Source organism: Lemur catta, chromosome 12 (assembly GCF_020740605.2).
Source record: "Lemur catta isolate mLemCat1 chromosome 12, mLemCat1.pri, whole genome shotgun sequence".
NCBI classification, from domain to species: domain Eukaryota; kingdom Metazoa; phylum Chordata; class Mammalia; order Primates; family Lemuridae; genus Lemur; species Lemur catta.
Genome location: NC_059139.1, coordinates 85,685,544 through 85,709,240, shown reverse-complemented (window position 1 = coordinate 85,709,240; position 23,697 = coordinate 85,685,544). Strand labels below are relative to the sequence as shown.

At 34.8% G+C, this 23,697-nt stretch overlaps 1 protein-coding gene across 1 annotated transcript in view; it reads right to left on the bottom strand.

Moving 5' to 3' along the window:
• SRFBP1 (serum response factor binding protein 1) overlaps nt 1–18,975 on the bottom strand; it is a 53,074-nt gene extending 34,099 nt beyond the window's left edge. The window contains exons 1-3 of the mRNA XM_045566520.1: nt 18,872–18,975; nt 7,448–7,536; nt 6,414–6,486 (exon numbers count right to left, since the gene is read on the bottom strand). Coding sequence (XP_045422476.1) covers nt 6,414–6,486; nt 7,448–7,536; nt 18,872–18,907 — 198 coding nt within the window. The 5' untranslated portion in view covers nt 18,908–18,975. The remainder of the gene's footprint in view (nt 1–6,413; nt 6,487–7,447; nt 7,537–18,871) is intronic.
• Nucleotides 18,976–23,697: the final 4,722 nt, after the last annotated feature.

Sequence of the window (23,697 nt, the reverse complement as noted above, 5' to 3'; positions counted from 1 at the left end):
ATATATGTCGCCAAATGGCTGTGTCAAAAGGTTGTATTACTTTTAATGCCCACCAACAATAAATAAGACTGCCTGTCCATGTACCCACATCCTCTCTAACAATAGGTATTTTTCTGATTCACTTTAACACAACAACCATCAAACACAGAGTTCAGTTTTCCAAATTATCCATGATATAAGTTATCTATTTAATCAAATGTCTACCAGAAAAGATATTGCCAGTAACTACAGTAAAAGAAAAGCAAACAAAAGGAGAAAAAGAAAGTAAGAGAAAATGTGATGGGACAGGGAAAAAAAATCAAATACTCATGCAGATGGAGCCACTCTCATTGGAAACTGCACTGCTTAACCACTTTTGGAGAAGTGGAATTATTTGTCAACCTCTTGGTACAAATACTATCCGAAGCTGAAAGTATTTATTGGGAATCTTTAATGTTACCTATAGGTTTCAACAAATTATTTATTATCTGGTTTCTATAATACATTAGAGAAAAATAAATCTAAGTAAAAAGTACAGAATTATCAAAGGGACTTAGAGGTCATAGAACTGCTTTTTGCAAATCCTATAGCCATAACAGGTCACGATGTGGGTATGTTTAAGAAGTATGGGAAGTAAACAAGAAAGAAAGAAACATTACATCTCTTCCATACCTGGACCACAATTTGCAGTTTCCAGGTTTCAGAAATGAAGAAAGAAAATATGACTCTGGAAACAATCTCAGACTTTAAAGATTTAGTTAAAGATCTTTTTACAGATAAGAAACAGGATGTGGGGAGGAGAAGGGAAGGCGAGCTTGAATTGCTGAAGTCACACGAGCAACAACAAAAACCATTTTGGTTATATAAGCAGTTCTGCAAAATAGTCTAGACCATAGGGGAGCTACAATTTGGCAAACTCATCAATAACTATGATCTAATAAATGAGTTTATACTTTGAAAATAATATTGCTAATCTTAAAAACTACATGACCTAGTTCATTATTCCCTCCTTGTAATAGTTTTTTCACATGGTTTCCTGGATGCAATATACTCTTGGTTCACTTTCTCCTTCACTGGTTATACTTTTCAGTCTCTTTATTCTTGTTCACCTCCCTAAAGTCAAAATTTTAGAGCATCTTGGGGCCCTCAGACTAAGAGACTAACAGATAACATGATTAATCGCCCCTCCCCCAACCCTAAAAACCACCATCAAACCTGGACATACTACAAAAAAGCCCAATCAGAAGGTATTAGAGAATAAATGGAAGCAGATGGACTCTGATGGGGACTCCATGCTCACCTGGAGTTGAGAAGATGGAAAACTATATAGTGCAAGTAAAGTACCATCTCTTCAGAATTTAGCCTAAAGCTAACTGCAATCTGCATGGTTCAGGAGCATTGGCAAAGGTACCCCTGGAAATGTGAATCTATGATACCTTATCCACTGAGAGAGCAGGAGGAACCCAGAAGGGAAGGAAAGAAGGGATCTCTCAATCTAAACTGCTCACACAAGGAACAGATTAAAGCATCTTGCTGAAAAGATCTAAACTGAGACTGGAGCTACTGTTCAAGAAACATAAAGTTAAAGCCTAGCCAAGAAAATTAACTACTAAAATAACCACTTATTGAAGAAAAATAACCAAATCCAGAATCTCTACAACTTAATCTTTATAATGTCCAGGGTACAATCCAAAATTGCCCAGCATATGAAGAACAAAGGAAACAGAATGTTTTTCTTCTCTATAGGAAAAAACGGCTATTTTTATCATTATTCTCCATGATGCTCAAAAAAGAAAACTCCTCTCAAGGAATAAAAATATTAACAGAGAAATAAATTATCCCAGCAGAGAAATATAAACAAAAAGTTTTAATTGATTCAGCCACAGAACACCAATCCATGGGTGAAAGACTACAGGATATTCACATAGTCTCAAAGTATCATTTCACAGATTACTTAATAATTGCAAACAGAAAAAGGTACCTTTATAATAGAGAAATCTGGCAGACAACATCTAAAACAAGTACTAAAACTCAGCATTGACAGTAAAGGGACAAATATGGACATGATAGTATTATTATTATGACACTATTATTCCAGGTTTTCTATAGGTTTGAAATAGTTTCCAAAAAGTTGGAGGGAAAGTGTAAATATGATATTATTAAAGTTTATATAACACAAAATCAAAAAAAGAAATAAAAGATTATTATAAATCAGGAAGGAAAGAATTAGAGTAATTGTCCTGGAATCTATTCACTTCCTTTGCTAGAAGGAAACTAAAGGAAAGGAAGGTGATGCAGTTTACTCTACCTGTTAATATGCTGATAACCGGTCCTCCTGGTAAATAGGCTAATGATTTTTGTTAGGAGTAAGATCCTTATCTGAAGAATGCTCTTGGTAGGACATCCCTTGTTAAGGATGCTTACAATAAACAAACCTAGAATCTATGGATTTATGAGGCATGGCACACTAGAAAAGCTATACAACTTTGAGGTGTCAAGTGGAGAAGTTTCAAAATCTTAATGTTTCCTGCTATGTGTTAGTAATTAGACTTCCTCATCCGAAGATTCTTCTTGGCTAGAAATTACATATCTGATGCGGAAAGGAAGGACTTATGGAATCGCACAGAGTCCCAGATCTATCCTTGCTTCACCTGTGCCTTCTGATTGGTTAAATCCTTGAAATTATCAGTAAAGCTGGATTCTAGATAAGACCTCTAACGCGAGTCTGATTTGACAGTATACTTTGTCTTGGCTCACAAATAAAAGATAAATTGTCAAAAATAATTATAGTCTAAGATCAATAATAATCTTAGTATTATTTCTTGTAGAATAAATGAACTAAATGTTAATTTGGCACAGCTAATTAACACAGTACCGTATACTTACAGAACATAATAAGGCATCTTTTACCCCATGGAGAAATTTTTTTAAGTAATCAGAGGAAAAAACTTACCAAAATCATAGTATGTGAAATTACAGGAAAAAAACCTCAAATTTTTAAAAAGCATACATAATTAGATACATCACAAAATTCTAAATAATATATGAATATATATGATGAAAAACCTCTAATCTAGAGGTACATGGAGCCTAGAATACTTTTGAACATGTCCTTTGAAATAGGATTCTCCCTATTTTACAGAGTTGTGATGAGGTTCAAATGATATAATTATTATATTATTTTGATGATGTATCATTTTACTTGATTTTACATAATGCTTCTACAGATTACAATATTTTTCCACGACCACATACGACAACTATCTAGAAATAGGCTATTAAGAAGCATGAGACAAGGTGATCCTAACTGCTGATATAAGCTCAAATGATGGTTTTAATAATAGACTTGATCGTGTAAAAACAGGAAAAGAATAAAACAAAAGGAGAGAGTTTTAAAATAGAGAAGAGGCAGCAGGCAGGTCTCACAGAGTTTACAAATTCTCTTAAGAATATTCAGCATAAGAAGTTGTCATTGTCTCAGAGAGGAAGAGGTAAAAAAAATGCAGATGACATAGCTAACTGTGTATATTTAGCTGTGAGGAATTAAAGAATCTGAAAACATGTTGCATATCTTTGGGCCTTTTTCTCTACAGGGCAAGTTATTATGTTTACTAAATTATCTCATCCAATCTCTAGGAAGTGACTCAATATATTTTAGGAAGTTCTCATCTTACTGAAGCAGTATAGCAAAGTGGCTAACACCATTAGCTTTACAGTTAATTTTGTATTCCATCACTTAACTATCATTTGATGTTGGGCAAGGTACCTAATTTCTCTAACCTTCAGTTTCTTATTCTGTAAGACAGGGATTTAAAAATTCTATCTATCCTGTAAGACAGTATATAAAAACACATAATATAGTACCTGGAACATATTAAATGTTCAGTAAAAGCTAGTTATTACTTTTAGTATTGAGGAAGGGATTTCTTGAACATTTTGAATACTTCCAGCGTATGCTTTAATTTTACCATCTGGTTCTCCAGCTAAATAACAGGGATATATATAAGTGTTGATAAGCTACTTTAACTTCCAAAGAAAAAGGAACTGTTTTAGAAGCCAGTACTTAAAGTAGTATCAAAGTTAAAAGCATGAAGCCTATTAGAAAAGGCAGCAAAGACTTGGAATTTAATACATCATAGTCTATAAAAGTAGAACCTATGATTTTATAGCATCATAAAGATCAGGCCATCTTTTTTTCCTTGGCTAGAAAAAACAAACTCACATTTCTAAAAATATCTCAGGTTTTCTTCATGAGGAAGTCCTCTGGCAACAAAATACCCTATTATCATAGAATGTAAGTATAGGACAGTATGTCATGAATAAGATTATAAAAATGTAGTGGTATATGAGCCAAGAAAAAAATTCCTCTGGAAAAATGAATAAGTAGAAGTTTTTCTCCCAAATTAATTGAGACTGTGAGTTTACTGTTTTGTCACTATTTCTTTGATACTCCCAAGTATATGATAAACACTCCCTGAGCAAATTAAAAACGGCCTTACAATTAAGAAAAATGCTATATATATTTGTTTCTTTTAGAAAAGAAGACTACGTTTGTAAAAGAACCATAAATGAGGAATGAAATTTGATACCTAAGAAAAGCAAACATATAGTCTTTCTAGTATTCTTTTTATTCTGGTTTTCTAATATTTAAATTTAATCTAGTTTTTAAAGGGCATTACAAAAGAAGCTGAGGACAGAGCCAACACAGCCCACTGTAACCACTGCCACAAATTCAAGGAATATACATACTATATGAGTTCAAGAATTATACAGGCTATAGATTTTGGCTTTCTATGAGGCAACAATTCCATAGTGGTCATATATAATCACAGGGAAAAACAGAAAACAATATAAACTATGCTAGTGACACAGTAATCTTGTAATCCTATGAACTTTATCATTGAGTCTGATTTTCTTTTGCTGATGAAATTTAAGAATAACGGAAAACAAGCTTCAAATATAGATCAAATAGGACTTTTCTTTCTAATTAAATCAAATTCATTACTAAGAGTTACAAAAGAGAAGTATTTTAAAGATTATTTTTTGTTCTCAAAATTTTCATATACTGCATATAAGCTTATATATATATAATGCATTCTTTCCATGGTAAAATAAAATCAGCAATTATATAGCAGCTCAAAGCCTCTGAATAATTTAGGACTACAAAGATGACTATTCAGAAGAAATTACAGGGAAAAATTTAGGTAGGCAATGTAATTTAGTAAGGACCTTGGTTAAGAGAAAGTGAAAGAGAGAGAAATCACGACCTCCTATATTAGTGCTATCCTCAAAACAAAAATCTGTTAAGATTTTATTTCCAGTAGGAATATTATGAAAAAAAAAAGGTGTATGAGAAAGCCTAAGTGATCTGCAAACCAAAGAAACATAAATGATCATTAGGAATCAACTCAGCATTTTTTTCCTTAATGACAAGATAAAAAAGGGATTATATATACAATAGTTGGAAGAAGAAAAGATACATCAAATAGATTCTATGAATTTTGCAGTCCTGGGGGTTAGGGGAAGAGGAACAAACACAAGAAACAAGTATACCTCCTATCAAAGAGTCATTTCCTACATCTATTTTTATTCAGATTAACTGAGATTACTTTACTTTACCATCCCATTAAAAGGAAGTAAAGATGAGAAGCTTTGGTAACTGAACTCAATTAAAATATTGTTAGAGAATTTTCTTGTTATTTTATCTAACTCAAAACTTGAAAGTTATACCAAAATATAATAGTCAAATATGCATGCAAAAAGACCCTGCAATTAAGATAATTGCTGGTACCAAATGCTGTTTTTAAGTTCTACAATAAAACAGTCTCCCAGACATTTAATGGTATGTCATTTGGTAAATGAAAGTGTCCACAAAGTAAGAGCAGCAAGAAGACCTAAAAATTACACTAGTGAAGAGTCTGGCTGAAAAAAACAAAAATATGGATCATGTTGATCCAACACTAATTTTATTTCAAGTTACTACAGAACTGAATAAAATGCTGACACAACCACATAAAAATTTATTGAGTTGGCAATGGGCAAAGCATGATGTCAGCCACCAATAGCACCATCCACATTCCCAAATAGCATGAACACTTAAATTCTTGAACTGACTTCATGCCTAAAGTTACAGTAAAAATAAAAATTTTAGGCATGAGGCATTATTAAACATAGATGAGTTTAGTTTGGCAGAATTTTGACTCAAATTAGTCTAACACTTTAACAATTTCAGTTAAAAACATGGAAAAATGCAAGCTTAAACACAGTACAATTTTCTAAACGTGCTACATTCTTCACCAAACAGACTCATACAAAATAAGTTTTAGGCAACTCTCAAGAATAATCAAATAAGTAATACCACACACACAAAATGCAGGCTAAGAAAATTAACACAGAAAGATATACACACACACCCACGTAAGTCTCTCTCCTACCTTCATTGCATGGATTTCTTCAAGTAATCGTTGTGCCCGTCTTTGGTTTTTTAACAGTGCATCTTCAGTACCCCTGCAAAAAATAATATATTACAATATGTAGCCAGGCAAAGCATTAATTTTAGATTCATATCATAATGAAAGTCTTTTCATTTCTTTTAGAAAAGCACCATCGTCCTGCCCATTCCCCCCTCTTCCCAACACACACTCACTCCAATTTCATCTACAAACCTAAGGTGTTAGAAATTGACAAAAATAAGCATTGTCCTAGCATTGTATTAACTATTATTACCACTGATAGTTTGCCTTCCCTAGTTCCTTAATGGGAAAGTAATAATACTTTTTATCTATCAGTCAATAGCACATTGTATTTAATGTAATATAAACATCATAAGCTACAATTAAAGGTTGGATATAATTTTATCAAATTAAAGTTTATTCTGTGGAATTACAGGAAAAAAAAGCTATCTTCTGAAACATTTATGAAAGAACAGAAAGTTAATCAGGAACAAGACTTTGTAAGTATTCATGCTTAAATCATAAGAACTATAAAATACTTTTTCACTAACGCTAGTAATGCTGAAAATACAAAACACTATCTTTTTTCAAAAAATTACACGGAACACAGGTTCTGATTAACACTTATACAAGGTACTGAAGATTTCAAATTACTTAGCAATTCAAGGAAAAAAGTGACAGAAAATTTTCATAATTGATTCAAGGTTAAACTATATCAACATCTTAAAATAACTTCTAATAACATAAAACGCCTAACCCCAAGGGAATTTCATTCCAAAAAGACTAAAAGCAGAAGAATTCCTTGTGCATCTTGAGTATGGTCCAAACCATACAAGGACATGCTGACACAGCACATTCTATCTAACTCAGATCATCTCTACATATAAAACAAAGTGCTGCATGAGTAAGATATTTAATTACTACTCTATATTCCACCCTCAAATATTGTAAATATTAAAAAAACCTCAAATTTTGACATTTTATTAGTCATAAGATCATTATTTTCAATGACTAACTTTTTTGACTTCAGTCTGCTAACGCTTCTGACAAGTTTTCGGATAACCAAAACTCGGATTCTCTTCACTTCTTTTCTCATCTTCACAACCTTTAAAAAGTAAAGCCAAAATTAGAAAAGCACTTAATTCAGGAACAAATATACTTTATTTTGAGTCTTAATATTATAGACTTGGTCTACCACTTTAAGTTTTTGTTTATTTATAGTTTGACAAAATCAAACTTTTTCCATAAACAGTGAAGGAATAACAGTCTAAAAATGAATCTGAGGGCTTAAAAGAAACAGGTTATGATTTCTTAAAAAGTCACAGCATTCCAATGATTAATATTTTAATGTTAAATTTACATCTTGGTGAGCCTGGAACATAATAAATTGTGAGTTCATTAAGATCAGAGACTATCATATTCATCTTTGTATTCCTGAGTTTTATTTTTATTTTTTAATTTCAGAATATTACGGGGGTACAATGTTTTGGTTACATGAATTGCTTTTGTGTAGTTTGAGTTAAAGTTGTAAGTATGCCCATCACCCAGATAGCACACGTTATACCTGTTAGGTGTGCATTTATCCACCTCCTCCTCCCCCATACCACCTGCTTGGTTTCCATTGAGTTTTTCTTTCATATGTGTCCATGAGTGTTGATAGATTAGTTCCAATTTAATAGTGAGTACATGTGTTGTTTGTTTTTCCATTGTTGCCATACTTCACTTAGAAGAATGGTCTCCAGTTCTATCCAGGTTGTTACAAAAGGTATTAGTTGACCATTTTTTATGGCTGAATAGTATTCCATGGTATACATATACCACATTTTATTCATCCATTCGTGCACTGATGGGCACTTGGGTTGATTCCACATCTTTGCGATTGTGAAATGTGCTGCGAGAAACATTTGAGTCCAAGTGTCTCTTTGATAAAATGACTTTTTTCCTGAGGTTTAAAACAGAGCCTCAAAAAACCTACCCATAATGGTAGGAATTTAATTTACTGAATGAGTGTTTGAGAATTAACAAAAGAAACTGTAAGGACATGACTGCTTTTATTTATTTATAAAGCAACCTTTGCACTTATTTTTTAGTAATAAATTATTTCAAGCATAACTTTAAAACAAACTCCACAAACACAAGCACACATTATGTGCAAGAACATGTGCGTGCACATACACATGGGAGTGCACACATATACACAGGTACACACTTTAAATCACCCTATCAGAGAACAATGCTGAACTCCAAGAACAAAAAATAGAACTATAGGTCAAGACATGGAAATATTCTAATTACAAACAACTACACATTATAATAGCATTCAGTACAAATGGCATGTTATCACTAAGTTTATGTTTTGTCTACCATGGTTGGGAGTCATATATCTTATAACTCCTCCTGGAATGTCCTTCCTCCCCTTTTCCACTTTAGGAACTACGTAAAATTCAGTTCTGATACAGTCTTTCCAGTGAAATCTTCAATGAATTCTTCAGTTAGAGATAATCACTCTACCCTTGGGGTCCCCACTGCACTTTATAGTCTCTGATAGTAAAGCATTTATCTCATTAATTGCTCAGGTGGCTGTCTTTTTCTATAGACTGTGAGCTTCTAGAAAACAGGATCCTTACAGTGTTTTCTGTGCCTTGTAAGGGTGCCTAGCATACACAATCCTCCAAATTCTTCTTGTCAAAATAATAACACCAACATCATCCTATTTCTTAAAGGCTCTTGCATTTGGCTGTAACATCTTCTCTTACCCTTTATTAATGTTATTCACCCCCTTATTCATTGAAGACATTGGCAAACAACTTACAATTTCTTTCCATCCTAAGTTCTGCCATCATTTTGAGTGACTTACATGTCCACTTGATGGCCCACTCAAAAATTATATCCTCACTTCTTGACTTCTTTTTTAATGACCTAATCTATTACATCTCAGCCACCTACTTCCACAGTTCCATTGTAAACCTCGTCCATCACTCATAACTATTCCATTTCTAAAACCATTAATTCAAATATTCCATATTGTGATCACAACTTCTTCCATCAGGTTGGTTGTTAAACTCCACCTACCACAACCATCTTTGACTTCTTGGGACTACCAGTCCACTGACACCCGTACTTTCTTTTAAATAATCAGTCTTCTTCGTTTTAATATTCTTCCTTTTATCCAGTTTAGGTACATGATGAACACTATCCCTTTGGTTAGCCAAACATTAATCTTGAATGAAAGTAACATTCTGGGTTCTTCATGATTGCAAACCAATAGCCAGGAGATGCTTGCAACATGCTGTCTATTATAAATTCATCATAACTAACTTCAAATGGACCCCAACACTTCATAGCAATCCTATTGTATTTTTTAGTCAATTTATTTTACAATGACTATTTTTAGCTTTTGCCCACTCTCTGAAATCCTCTGGTCTCTCTCCTCCCCTCTCTTTCAACTTCATGGAAAAAACAAGTACCAGTTGGGAACTATATCATCTCTTTCCACTACCATGAATGCCAATTTACTTACATCACCCTGCTTCTCTATTAATAGTTACAATAAGAAACATCCCTACGTATAATCTAAGGTTAATCTCTTAGTTGTGTTTAAGAATCCATCCTCTTCTGCCTTCCTAGAACCTTTACTACGGATTATCCCTCTTACTCTAGCACTGTCATTCTGCTCCTCTTAATGGATTCATTTCCCACTGATTTTAAACATGTCTGAGTCATTTTGATTAAATAGAAGACAAACAAAACATCCATACTACATAGTTCACTAGAAGCACCTTCTCTTTAACTGCCCTGAGAGCTAAGCATTTAGAAAAAGATGTCTGAATTCACTATCTCCATTTCTACATGCCACACAATTCCAGTTTGATTTCCATTCTCATTAGTATACTAAGAGCTGTATCTAAGGAACTAAGGACACCAGTGATTTTTTTCGGCTTCATTGTACTTAAAATCTCAGCAGTATTTGACTTTGTTGACCACTTCTTCCTTCTTGAAATATTCTTCCCTTGGTTTTTCCATGAATCTTCTGGTTTTCTTCCTTCCTTTCTTAGACTCTATCTTGGTCTTCTTTGAAGACTATCCATCTACCCAGCCATGAAATGTTAGAGTTCAAGGGGCAGTCTTCGGCCAGTGTTTCTTTTCACAAATATATTTTCTAGCCTTAAGAGATCCTGTATGCACATACCGGTTTAATTTGTCACCTAAACAAAGATGACTCAAAAATTTTGCCTTTGGCTGAGATCTCACCTTTTAGCAGACCTAAAGGTGCAACTGCCTGACATTTCTTTTTGAGTATGCTCAAAATCACCTCAAATTCATACTTGAATTCATGTTATTCATCCCCAACTAGAGCCCCCCACCCCTTTTTTGTGTTTCATATTTGAAGCAATGGAATGATCCTTTTAGTTACAAACCTAGGAGTCATTGTAGGTAGCTTTCCTAAATCTCTCATGATGAATCCATAACCAAGACATGTTAATTTTATCTACTAATTACTTTTCAAATTGTACATTTTTTTTCTATCTTGACCTTTTAGCAAGCTTGGCTGAGTTACTGTTAACTAGTTTCTCTACACCTATTCTTGTCCTTCTCCAATCACTTATCCATAATGCAGTCAGAATAAATTTTTTTAATGCATAGATCTAATGCCACACCTTTATTTAATTCTCTTTAATGGTTACTTATTGCTTTTGGGATGGCCACATGGGCCTTCTTTTCATCCCTTTTCCTCACTATGCTCACATCTACCAGCTGCCATTTCCTTTAATAGTAATATTTTTTCTTCCCATGTTAGCTTGCTAATATGTGTTCATATTGAATTTAGGATCAACTGTCATTTCCAAGGAAAGTTTTTTCTGGCTTCCCTGAGAGGGTCACAAATTCCCCACTAAAAGGACCTTAGGTACCTAGTACCTCTGGAACTTATCATGACCCTTAATATTTTATTTTTAACCTTATTATGTTTAACACATCTTTCCCCTAGTGGTTTTACTAAACATTGCATCTTGACACCTAACACAGTACATGGCACACAGTATGTATTCAATAAATATTAGTTAAATAAATGACCAGAAATATGGCAATGTGCACTGTTCATTCACTGTTCCCAATGCATAATATATTAAAAGAATGTATAGTAATCAAGTTTCTTTCCCATTATATATGTTAACCTCTTTGAAATTTGTTTCAAATTTAGATCCATTTGGAAAAAAATCATACTTTGCATAAATGAAAAGTCCTTTAGACAAGGTTTAAGTGAAAAAAGAATTGCTACATTTTATAAGCAAAATTATAGTAAGAATGACTTAACTTTTTGAAAGTTGAGTCATTCATAAAATAAATAGCAAGCAATAAACTATGCATTAAAATATATTAATACGTTTCTAATTGCTGAACTTTGCAGGTGTGTGAGATAATAATATACCATTTGCTAACCACTGTTAACCAAACTTAACTAATAAGTTGCAACGGGCAGAGTTGGTCCTTGGTTACATTCCAACCATGGGAAAGCTAGTCTCCAATTTTAAAATTCCAATTTAAGAAGTACTATGTTTGTCATTACTGGAAAAGGGAATTCTAAAAGCAAATGGAATGCTCCACGTACTTAGTTTCATGCCAATACCAAAATACATTTTTCTAGCTTATTAACTTTTTCAGTATTTGTGTATAGGTAGGAGATTTAATAAGTTTAGGGTATAAAAATATATATTCACTTTATGTTAAACTGAAATTAAAATTTTATTTTTCTCATAACTGTCCACTCCAAGGACTTAGCTTTCTTCAAACATTTAGAATTATTTTTGTAAAACTGACCACCAATAGCCTTTTAGTTAGGATTTATAAGGTTGCCAATTCATTTGTCACCCAGGAATTATAAAGTTGGTTGACAGAAAACCCAGAAATCAACAAGAAGTCCTAAAACATCCAATACTGTCAGAAGCCCAATGCACTGGCAATATACTTTGGCAAATTCTCCAATAAAAAGCAAGCAGAACTATAAATGTCAGAATTGTGAAAACAGTGTGATCATTGTTGGGAGGGAAAGAAGAGATGAATACTGTGAGCAAGGACAAAACAGAGGCATAATAATGGAAATGAAATATCCTGACACAGAAGAAAATGAAAGAGAAGTAGATGAGCCTGAAGACAAAAACTGAAGGAAAAATCTGTAAGCTATCACTACCAAGACTGACAAAGTCAAGCTGAGGGTGTCTACACAGCAAGAGAATGTATTTAAGATAACATACAAGATCAGAAGGAATAGAGTTAAGGCTTACACACAGAATACACATATGATGACAGTGAGCTGTCACCTAGAATTTAGGCATACAGATGTTCGCAGAATTAACCTGGTAAAATCTGAACACAGGGAACCTCTTGGGTAGACAGTATACAAATATGATCATAAATAAAGTAGAAATCAAATATAGCTATTTGGGAAAAGACTATTTGAGCAGATTGGGAAGAGTCAACATAAACATAGGAAAGGGAACCACAGAAAGCAAAAGCTGGCACTGCCCAACTCAAGGAAATTCCAAATAAAGGGTTGCCCAGCTCAGAGACTTTAGAAATCCAATCTGTTGTGGAATAACTCGATTATGGGGATAGATGTATCACAGCCCAACACTGAATCATGCAACTAAAACCCCTTTCTGTAGTTCTACATTCCAAGCAGCTGATGACCAATGGTCAGGAAAAGAACGTGTTCTACAATATGAGCATTGTCTATGTTAGATATATTTCTTAATAAACTAGGTTTCTCATTTACACACTCTCTTAAAAGTTTGTTTAATGTGAATTTGCTTTTGAAAGAATGAGTTTTTGGGATGACAATGATGGCAATGATAGCCAAGTTTCCGATGTTCAATGCTAATGGCAGACTTTGGTTTGTAGACAAAACTAAATGCTACTTTGAACTGACTCTTGGGTGGCAATCTGCTAGCTTGTCAATTAATGAGCCTTGATTGGTAATGCACTGACTTTGCCATGTATTTGAATTAGCCTGTGACAAAAATCTGTGGTTATTAGAAACCAATTATTCCATAAGCTAGCATTGTTCTTGGAGAACTTGCAGTGGTAAGAAAGAAATCTAAGTATATCTCTGTTTCTAAGCGTATGTTAAAACTTCTGGTTATTACTTACCCATCAGATTAGTAAATAAAAAAAAATGAGATAGCATATTCTGTTCACAAGGCTGTGAGGAAACAGGCACTTTCATATATTGCTGGTAGAAATGCACATTGGTACACTCCTCTGGAAGAAAATTTGGCAATATTTAAGACAAATCCAACTTCTAGGAGTCTACCCAGAAGAAACACTTTTAACAATAGGAAAAAGCTACACACAAGATTATCCATTGCAGCATTCTTATAAAATGTTGCATGAGATAAAATATTATGTATAAAGCATATAGCAATGTAGTATTTTAAATCAGTGCAGGAGATCTGCATACATTAACATGGATAAATTTTGAAAATAATGTTTTGGTAAAAATAAGTCCCCTTATCTGCAGTTTTTCTCAGTGGTTGCAGTCACCCATGGTCAGCTGTGGTCCAAAAATATTAAACGGACAATTTCAGAAATAAATAATTTATAAATTTTAAATTGTGAGCCACTCTGAGTAGCACGACGGAATCTTGCATTATCTGACTTCATCCCCAAAGGATGTGAATTATCCCTTTGTCCAGTGTGTCCAGGATGTAAATGCTACCTATTAGTGTACAGGAAAAAACAGTGAATATAGGGTTCGGTACTGTCTGAGGCTTTAGGCACGCACCAGGGGTCTTGGAATGTATCCTCTACAGATAAGGGGAGACTACTGTGGCTTGTAGAATGATATGTACGATATCACACTTATACTGTATGAGACCACATATGCAAAGTTTAAAAATATATGACATGATCCTATACACTGGGTATATGTATGTATATATATGTTATTAAAATTATGAAAAATATTAGAAAAACACATACCAAAAGAGTAACAGGTAGAAAAGAAGGTCAGTGGAATTAAACATTAAGAGATGGCAAAACACTGACATTTGTTAAATATAGGAAGTAGATCACAAGGACATTTGTTATATTATTTTCCATCTATTTGAAGTATTTCATAGATAACAAAATTAATTATGGTTTTATAAAGAGGACTCTGATTTGGCCATTTGTGTCACTTATTGTTGAATTATACTTTTTATTTCTGATGAGCAACAATCTAAAAAATCTAGAGTACTTAGTAATTATCTACAACTTAACTATTATTGAGCATATGCTGCCACCTAGCAAAACTTTACAGAAGAGTTTAATAACCAAAAACAAACTGGTTATCTTCTTATGGACTTTAACTTAGAAAAAAATTATTAAAAAGTACTATACCACCCAATCATGACAAAGAAGTTTTATAACTTCGTTAAGTACATACAAACATGGTTCTTGACATTCTTATCTTTTATAATATGTGGAAGAAAATCATTTTGTTTTTTGGCACTTCAGTTTCCACCTTTACTGTCTTGAAAGAAATGGAAAGCAATTTTCTAATGGGCTTATTGCTAATTTTCTATCAAAAAATAAATAATGTCAGTTTTATACAAAGCCCCTGACCCTCCTATGAAATTAAAGTACTCCATCAGATTGCTTCACCTCTTAATTCTGATTTTACATATGATCGCTGCCCAAAGATACAAATGAGTAGAGAAAATCTTGCTCTAGTTTTGCAATTCACTAAATGCTGTGGCACTGTTGTTTTCAATTATGCATCCTTCGTTCTCTGGTTCTAATGGAAAGGGACAAAACAAGTTCACATTTAGGAGATTTTTTTTCCCTCTCATTTGAACATTAGTTGTCACAGCTGTGCTATCCATACCTTCATCTACCCAATATATCTCTACTTATTATTATCTGCAGACAAGGTACTATGCTAGAGGTTGCTATAATAAAGCAGTTAAAATTCTCCTTTCAAAATGTACATGAAGTACTGAGGAAGATAAAATATACAATAAATAATCATAAGATGAAACAAAAAGTGATGGTTTATTTCTAAGAATAGAACTATTAAGGGTAGAAAACATTAAAAGTTGGCATAATATAATGGGTGCCTCAGGACAGAAGACGTTCTGTGAAATTAAATACATTGTAAAATATTGTTATAAAATTAAATCATGTAACTTTTTAAAAGAAAAAGCTATCAGTAAAAATTATGAAACAAGGATTCCTATATAATAAAGTCATAAGTGTGAGTACCAATAGCTTAAAGACAGTACCAGAGATATACAAACCTTTGCAAACCTGATGAAACATACGGACTCTTTCCCCAACAGAGACAGAATTAAAAACACAAATTTACATGTTAATTTCAGGCAGTTACAGGATAGGACCTCTGAAACACATCCCTAAATTCCAGTTTAGAAGAGCTAATCTAAGACATTAAGAACCATAAAAATGATGCTTCATGTTATTCATTTAACAGACAGGTATCAGGGATATGATGGGGAGCAAAAATTTATAGTCAGGTGAAGGGGATAAGAAATCTCTCTCACATACACACATAAACTCTAACACACGAAGCACTGTTACAAGTGCTGAGAAAAAGTAGTAAAAGGTGCTACAAGAGCTTATAAAACGGGTAAATGAAAGGCAAGAATGGTTTCCCTAACAAAGTGACAAATGAAGTAAGAGTAGGTATTAAATGGGACTATTGAGAGAAAAAGGAGTTTCAGGTAAAAGGAACAGCATGTGCCAAAGATCTGTAGAGGGCTATGCTGGTAGCAGAGGAAAGCCAGGGCAGATCAAGTACAGAGACTGAGGTGTAAGAGATAATATAAAGTGGAGAGACTGACCTTGTTTGTATTGGTCTTCACCAAAATCAACAAGAAGCCACCATATGGATTTTAAGCAAGGGAGTGACACAATTAGATTTAGATTTTGAAGAGAACACTCCAGCTGCAGTATGGAGATCAGATTGAAGTCTGAGAAGAGTCAACGTAAGTAGTTGGGAAGCTAGGTTGAAAATGTAATTTGAACTATGATAGCTATGGTGATGGAAAGAACACTAAATTTTTGCTATCATATGCCCTTTCTCAGATATATTCCTCTTTGAAGCTATCTTCTGCCCATTTTCTATGAATCAGTTTTTCTTAATTTCCATGAACTATTTTATAGTACCGGTATTAGCCCTTTGTCATCTTGTCATTTTTTTTCCTAGATGGTGGTAATTTTTCTTTTTCCAAGATGGGGTCTTGCTCTGTTGCCTAGGCTGCAGTGCAGGGGCATGATCGTAGCTCATTGCAGCCTTGAACTCCTGGGTTCAAGTGATCCTCCCACCTCAGCCTCCTGAGTAGCTAGGACCACAGGCACAGATCACTATGCCTGGCTAATTTTTAAAATTTCTTGTAAAGACATGGTCTCACTGTTGCCCAGGCTGTCTCAAACTCTTGGCCACAGCAATCCTCGTGCCTTGGTCTCCAAAAGTGTTGGGATTATAGGTGTGAGCCACTGCACCTGGCTGCTTGTCCCTTTTTCTTTGGTATATTATTCCATTTTTATGTAGATAAATTTGCCTTTTTTCCTCATATATTAATATTTTAAATTATAACATCCTCCATCAGCTCTACTTTTATTCTGTCCTTTTCATCCCCTTTGTATTAGAACATATTGGATGTTAGCGTGGGATGTGTATACTTCCTGATTTGATAAATTCATTCTGTCATCCAACAAACATTTATAGAACATATATGTTGCAGGTGATAGACACATAAACACAGGAAGACAGAGAAAGGTAAATAAGTGTTTCCAGAGTAGAAAGCACTTTGGTTGCACAAAGAATAGACACCTAACCTAGACTGAGGTGAGTTAGTGAAAGCTTCCTAAAGGTCAAATTTTAACTGTTTTGAAGAAGCCTGGAAGTTAGCTAAGTGGAAAAATAGCAAGTCTTAAATGACTGATTCCCTACCATTTCCACCATCAAAGTCATTTCAAAATTGGACAGGAAGCACACTAGTATTGAATTCTCAAATTTATCATTGAGTTAATATCTTTTATACATCACAGGTAATCTAAATAGAAAATATTAATAGCCCACCGAATGCTGTCTGGCACAAAGCACAAGCTTAAGGTATGTTTATGAATATTATAATAAATGTCTTCAATTTCCCTCTTCAATATATCCCGTATTCCACTGCCTACTGAAATCCAGACCCAATCAGGGAGTAACAAGTAACATATTTCAGTTTTACTTTCTACTTCATACCAGAAACCTGTATCAATGAAGAGTTATCCCCACAGCATCCAAAAAGTTTCTTACTATCACCCCTTTTCTGCTTATAGTAGTCCCTCTGCCAGGAACGTCTTCTTGTCCCTTTATCGAATCACTGACTGCAATGCCTGTGTAAGATTCCTGCAGACCAAGGACAAACATCACCCACTTCATTTTGCCTTCTTTGGAAACTTTTCTGCACTATTAGGTTTTTTGGGCATTTTTCATACATCCTTCTGTATCATAGATGGGTGTTGTTTAAGCTTCCCTACCTGAGCATAGGTTACTATAAGATATAAAGAAAGCCTATCTTAGACAACTATGAAATCTCAACAGTGACTTGCTCATACACAGAACGAGGACGATAAAGAACTTCCTTTGCTGTATGTAGCTGTGAGGCCTCATTTGATCCTTGCTTTTCCAGCTTACTTCAACACTTTGAATAGCATTATTTCGCTGAACAGAAGCAGAAACTGGAAAGGGGTAAGTGGCAGAAATGGTAGCCTGGTGACATAAATACGTTACTGAGGAGATGGTGGCGAGGGCAAATATCTGATGAGACTGAATTTAAGAAAGACTGGATTTAAGAAAAAAAGGAATTGAGGACAGCAGTATAAACAGCCCTTTCTTAAAGTTTTGCCGTATGGAAGCAGAGAAATAGGACAGTAACTGCAGGAGGAAATGCGTTAATGAGCGTACACAGTCTAATTCAAGGTAAGCAATTTCAGCAACAGCCCTTAATCCCTTCATTTTCGGCAGCCAATAAAAAGCAGGTGAAGTGTACAGAGAGTTTATTAAGGGTCAGGCACTTGCAAGCAAACTCTTTACATAACTCAGTTAATTCAGTTCTCACAACCACCCTGTGACGACTATCAATAGCTTTGTTTTACAGCCGACAACACTGTACGTACAAATTAAATCGTCTTCCCAAAGTCTCCGCACGTAAAATTCGTGGGGCCCAAGGACCAGACACATGCCTCGTGCTTCAGTCACCTAAACCCCGAGAAGGGGAATTACCCGTTGCCAAACTGCGAGCTTAGGAAAATCAGCCTGGGCCCACAAAGCAGCTCCTCCGGCCGCACCCTCCAGCCCCGCGCCGGCCAGACCACGCGTCCGTCGGAAAGGCGCGGACAGGCCGGTTCCGAGGGCCCTCCAGGGCCGCCCCGGCTCCTCAGCCCCCGGCGCTCACCTCGTTATTGAGGTTCAGAGTTCCGGGCTGGGCCATGGTAGATCAAGGCACAGGAGCCGCCGCTGCCGGCACGGGAACTGCGTCACACCGCGGCTGCGTCGTCCCGCCCCCAACGGCAGCCTCTTCAGTCCAAAACTCATCCGTCGTCTGCTTCAGCCGCCGCCTGAGTAAGGGGGACGCTGACGCTTACAGGGGAAGAACGGAAATGAAGGACAGCAACTTCCGGCGCAGAGGGCGACGCGCCGGAATTGCGCGTTCCTATGGAAACCAGGCGAGGGCGGGTTGCCCAGAGGACGAGGTGTTAGCTGATGTTAGTTGCAATATTTAGGTTTTCAAGATGTAGCTTTTATTATATTCATTTGTACGTACTGGGTTTGGCATTGTAGGGGCCTTGGTTTTTGTCTCCTAATGGGGGTGAAAATTTGTGAAAGGTTCAAAAGCCCGAATGGCGGGCGGATGTTTTAAATCCAGTGTTTGTGAAGATTGCGTTTCTAAGAAGCAGGCTTATTTACAACCTCTCAACTTCTCTTTCCAGCCTCACATTGCAGCTGATACGTGGACGTCTTTCCCTGCGTACTGTGGAAAGGTTTAAATTTAGATAATGAACATTTGAAGGAAAACCAGGATGCACATTTGCTACTGCCGGTGGAAATGGTTGTTTTAAGTATTGGCCTGCAAGCAGAAGAGACCTAAGGCAGTGAGTCTGAATTAAATAATACATTAATTTGTAGTTCACACCTTTTAGTATTGACCATTAAAATGAGTGGGGCCAGGGGGAGCAGGAAGCCAGAGAACACATCTGAGGAGGCTGTCCAGGGGCAAGACCACACGTGACCTGAGACTAAGTGCTTGGCACATGTTCCCTTGTCCCACTGGACTTCACTTACAAAACTCAAATTCAAAAATAAGATTATTAATAATTTCGAGACTGTGATCAAAGCACATTTAACCAAGGCCGCCTACTTCTGAGCATTTGTTCAAGAAACCAGCCCTGTCCAGAGCAATGCTCTTAACTTGTGATACCGTCCTCCACTTGGAATAGGTCTGACTTGTATTTGGATTGGTATTCTTTTAGTTTGATATGTGGTTTGCCCACAAATGTATTTAACTGCTGACTTTCCATTTGACTAGTGTTGCATGAAAATAGTTTTGCCATTACGAACTCATACACTGAATTGTAATTTTTTCCTTTGTCTACCTCCCCTCATTAAAATTGAGCCCCTGGAGTGTAGGAGCTTTTTCAGCTCCAGGTGGGTCATAGACACTTCTCCTATGGATACATAGGAAAGAATGCCAAATAATAAAGTTAAATGTAGAGCTTTATGGAAAATGTGTGTTCTAATTCAGGAGAAAAGTGTTATTATGACCCCATAAAGCTTCATAAAATGTATTATTAATAGAAAATTTCTCTATAGCTCTTAAAGGCTCTTGACTATACCTTTTGCTTCCCAAGACCTCAGTTCTCAAGCCACTATAGTCTCCTCAAGACCAGGATTTGTTTTCTTCCCTTTCTTAGCCTATGCTCTCTCCTTTGCCTGTGATGCTTCCTCTGACACATCTGCTTTCTCAAGTGCTGCTTCTCAAGACCAGGTCAAATTCCATCCATCCCTTTGAAGAATTCTTTCCAAAGCTCCGAAGAGAAGTTAATTTTTTCTCACCAGCAGTTCATATTTATAGTATTTATGATCATCTGCTTTAATTTGGCTACTCTTTTATGTGAAAATCTCTCAGCAATTTTAGATGCTCTTGTTTTTAGAGACTAGTATTTTTTTCATTTTCACAATATTAATGTGAAATCATTTGTCCCAGATATATCACCTTCAACTCAACCTACCTCCCTCTTTTGATTCTACAATCTCAAAAATTATTTTTATTTGTTTACAAAGGTGGTTCTGCTAAATTGCTGTCATTAGGTATGCATGTTTTCTCTAGTGATAATAATTTATTCTATCAATTGGGCTGTAACCTTGTCTAGAAAGCAATATATCAAACCGCCTCCCCATTTTATTCCTGAAGGACTGATCAATTAAATTCTATTTGGTGTATGAAATGACAAAGTTATTATCATTAAATGCAACCAGTTTGAGACACTTTTCCTGTCTAGTACAGTGGTCCAATTAGTGGAACTAAGGATCCACAAACACTGTCAAGAGGGACTCAGATTTTTCCGTTACAAGTTCCTCAAGAGTTTATCAAATCCCCACTGTATTAGTCTGCTTGGGTTACCATACCAAAATACTGCTCTGGGTAGCTTACACAACAGAAATTTATTTCTCACAGTTTGGGAGCCTGGAAGTCCAAGATCAAGGTGTCATCAGGATTAGTTTCCAGTGACAGCTCTCTTCTAGGCTTACGTATGGCTTCCTTCTTGTGGCTACAATCTTACATGGCCTTTCCTCTGCACATGTGTGAGAGAGCTCTCCAGTGTCTCTTCCTATTAGATTAGGGTTCCACCATTATGACCTTCTTTAATGTTAATTACCTCTCTAAAGTCTTTATCTGTAAATAGGATCACATTGAGGGTTAGAGCTTCAACATATGAATTGGAGGTGAGAGGCACAATTCAGTCTGTAACACCCACTTTCTTTGAGAATTTATCCATGGTTACCTCAAACAAAAGTAATATTTTCCTTTTCTAATATGCCTGATTACTGCTATTTTTCTCGTTTTGCACTTTTCTTAAATTGTAGTCATACATTTATACATCACAACTAAACGTTGATGTTTAGCAATCAGAACAGAATTAAGAAATAGACCCACGCATATGTGGAGAAATGATTTTTGACAAAGTTGCAAAGGCATTTCAGTGAGGGAAAGGTAATTTTCTCAACAAATTGTGTCTGTATAATTGGATATCTATATGCAACACACACACACACACACACACACACTCACATACCACTTAGACCTATATCTAGTACCGTATATAAAACCAACTCAAAGTGGCTCATGTATCTAAATGTAAAATCTAAAACCTCTGGAACAAAAAATAGGACAAAAACTTTGTGACATTAGGTTAGGCAAAGATTTCTTGATGTCAGACTAAAAACAAAATCTGTATAAAAATATTTGATAAATTGGACTGAATCAACAATAAAACTTGTACTCTTCAAAAGACACTGTGAGGATAGTAAAAAGAGAAACCACACATTAAAAGAAAAATTTTTTAAATTACATATTTTATAAAGGACTTTTATCTAGAATATATAAAGAACACACCACACTCAATAAGTAAAAATAAATAATAAAAAATGGGCAAATGATCTAAATATTTTACTTAAAAAGATATGTGGATAGCAAATAAGCACATGAAAATATGTTCAATGTCATTAGTCATCAGGGAAATATAAATTGAAACCACAATGGGAGTTCATTATGCACTTATTCAAATAGCTACAATTAAAAAGTTATACCAAGTGCTGGCTAGGCTGTCGTCTCTGGTGGGAATGTAAAATGGTATGACCACTCTAGAAAAAGTTTGGCAGTTATTTAAGAAATTATAAATCCACCATATAATATAGGCTTTCTCCTCCTAGATCAATAAAGAAATGGAAGACTTGTGCATGAACATTCAGAGAAGTTTTACTTGTAATAGCCCAAATATAGAAATAATGCAAAATTCCATTCAATAGGCAAGTGAATAAATTGTGATATGTGTGTGTGTATATCACAATTTACTGCATGGATGTGTGTGCATATAGATACACATACAGATGAACACCATTCAGCAATAAAAAGAATGATACACTATAACATGGATGAATTTCAAAATAATTACACTGAATGAAAGAATCCAGACAAAAAAGGTCCATACTACATCATTCAATTTATAGAAACTTCTAGGAAATGTAAACTAATGTATAGTGACAAAAAATAGATTGATAGTTTTGTGGGGGAAATGGGATAGGAGGGACTGAAGGATGGGATAAATTATAAAGTGTAATGAGGAAGCTTATGGGGGTGATTGATATGTTCATCATCTTGATTTTGGTGATGGTATCACAGTGTATACATGTGTCAAGACTTATTAAAGTATATACTTTAAATATATGAAGTTTATTTTGTGTCAGTTATACCTCAATAAAGCTGTAAAATAAATACTCTTACCCTTGAATTAGCAATCTACTTCTAGAAAAATATGCTACAGTTATACTAGTACAAATTATTGATGATGCATGCACAAAGCTATTCATTACATAAGTGTTTACAATAATAAAAGGTTGAAGGAAACTTGTCCATCAACACATACCTGATTAAGGAGCCATTAAAAAGAATAATCAGCTCTTTATTTACTGGAATGAGAGGCTTTTCATGATATATTACATAATGAATAAATCAAGTGTCACTGCCCTATAGTATGGTAGTGTTTGTATGTGTTTGGAGAAAGGATATGTTTACACACATATACATACACAGATCACATTTGCTTGTTTGAATAATATCTTTGTTTCTTAGAGAAGAAGTCAGTGCCTAGGGGCCACAGGTAAAGTCTTTCTACCATGTTTCATTTTGTACCTTTTGAATATTGTACCATGTGTTATTAACTTTTAAATCAAATAAAATTTAATATATATTCTCATAATTTTTGTTGCAATTGTGAATGGAATATGTTCTCTCATTTCTGTCTAGTTATTGCCAGTATGTATACAAACTATGGATTGTGAATTTTTTTGTATATTTGTTATCCAATCACTTTTCAAGTGTTTTTCTTTTTTGAGGGGAGGAGGATTTTTTAAGTATGCCCCATATTATTGGAAAGATAATTACCTCTTTTTTTCAGTATTTATAACAATTATTTTTTTCTTTTGTATGATTACATTTACTAG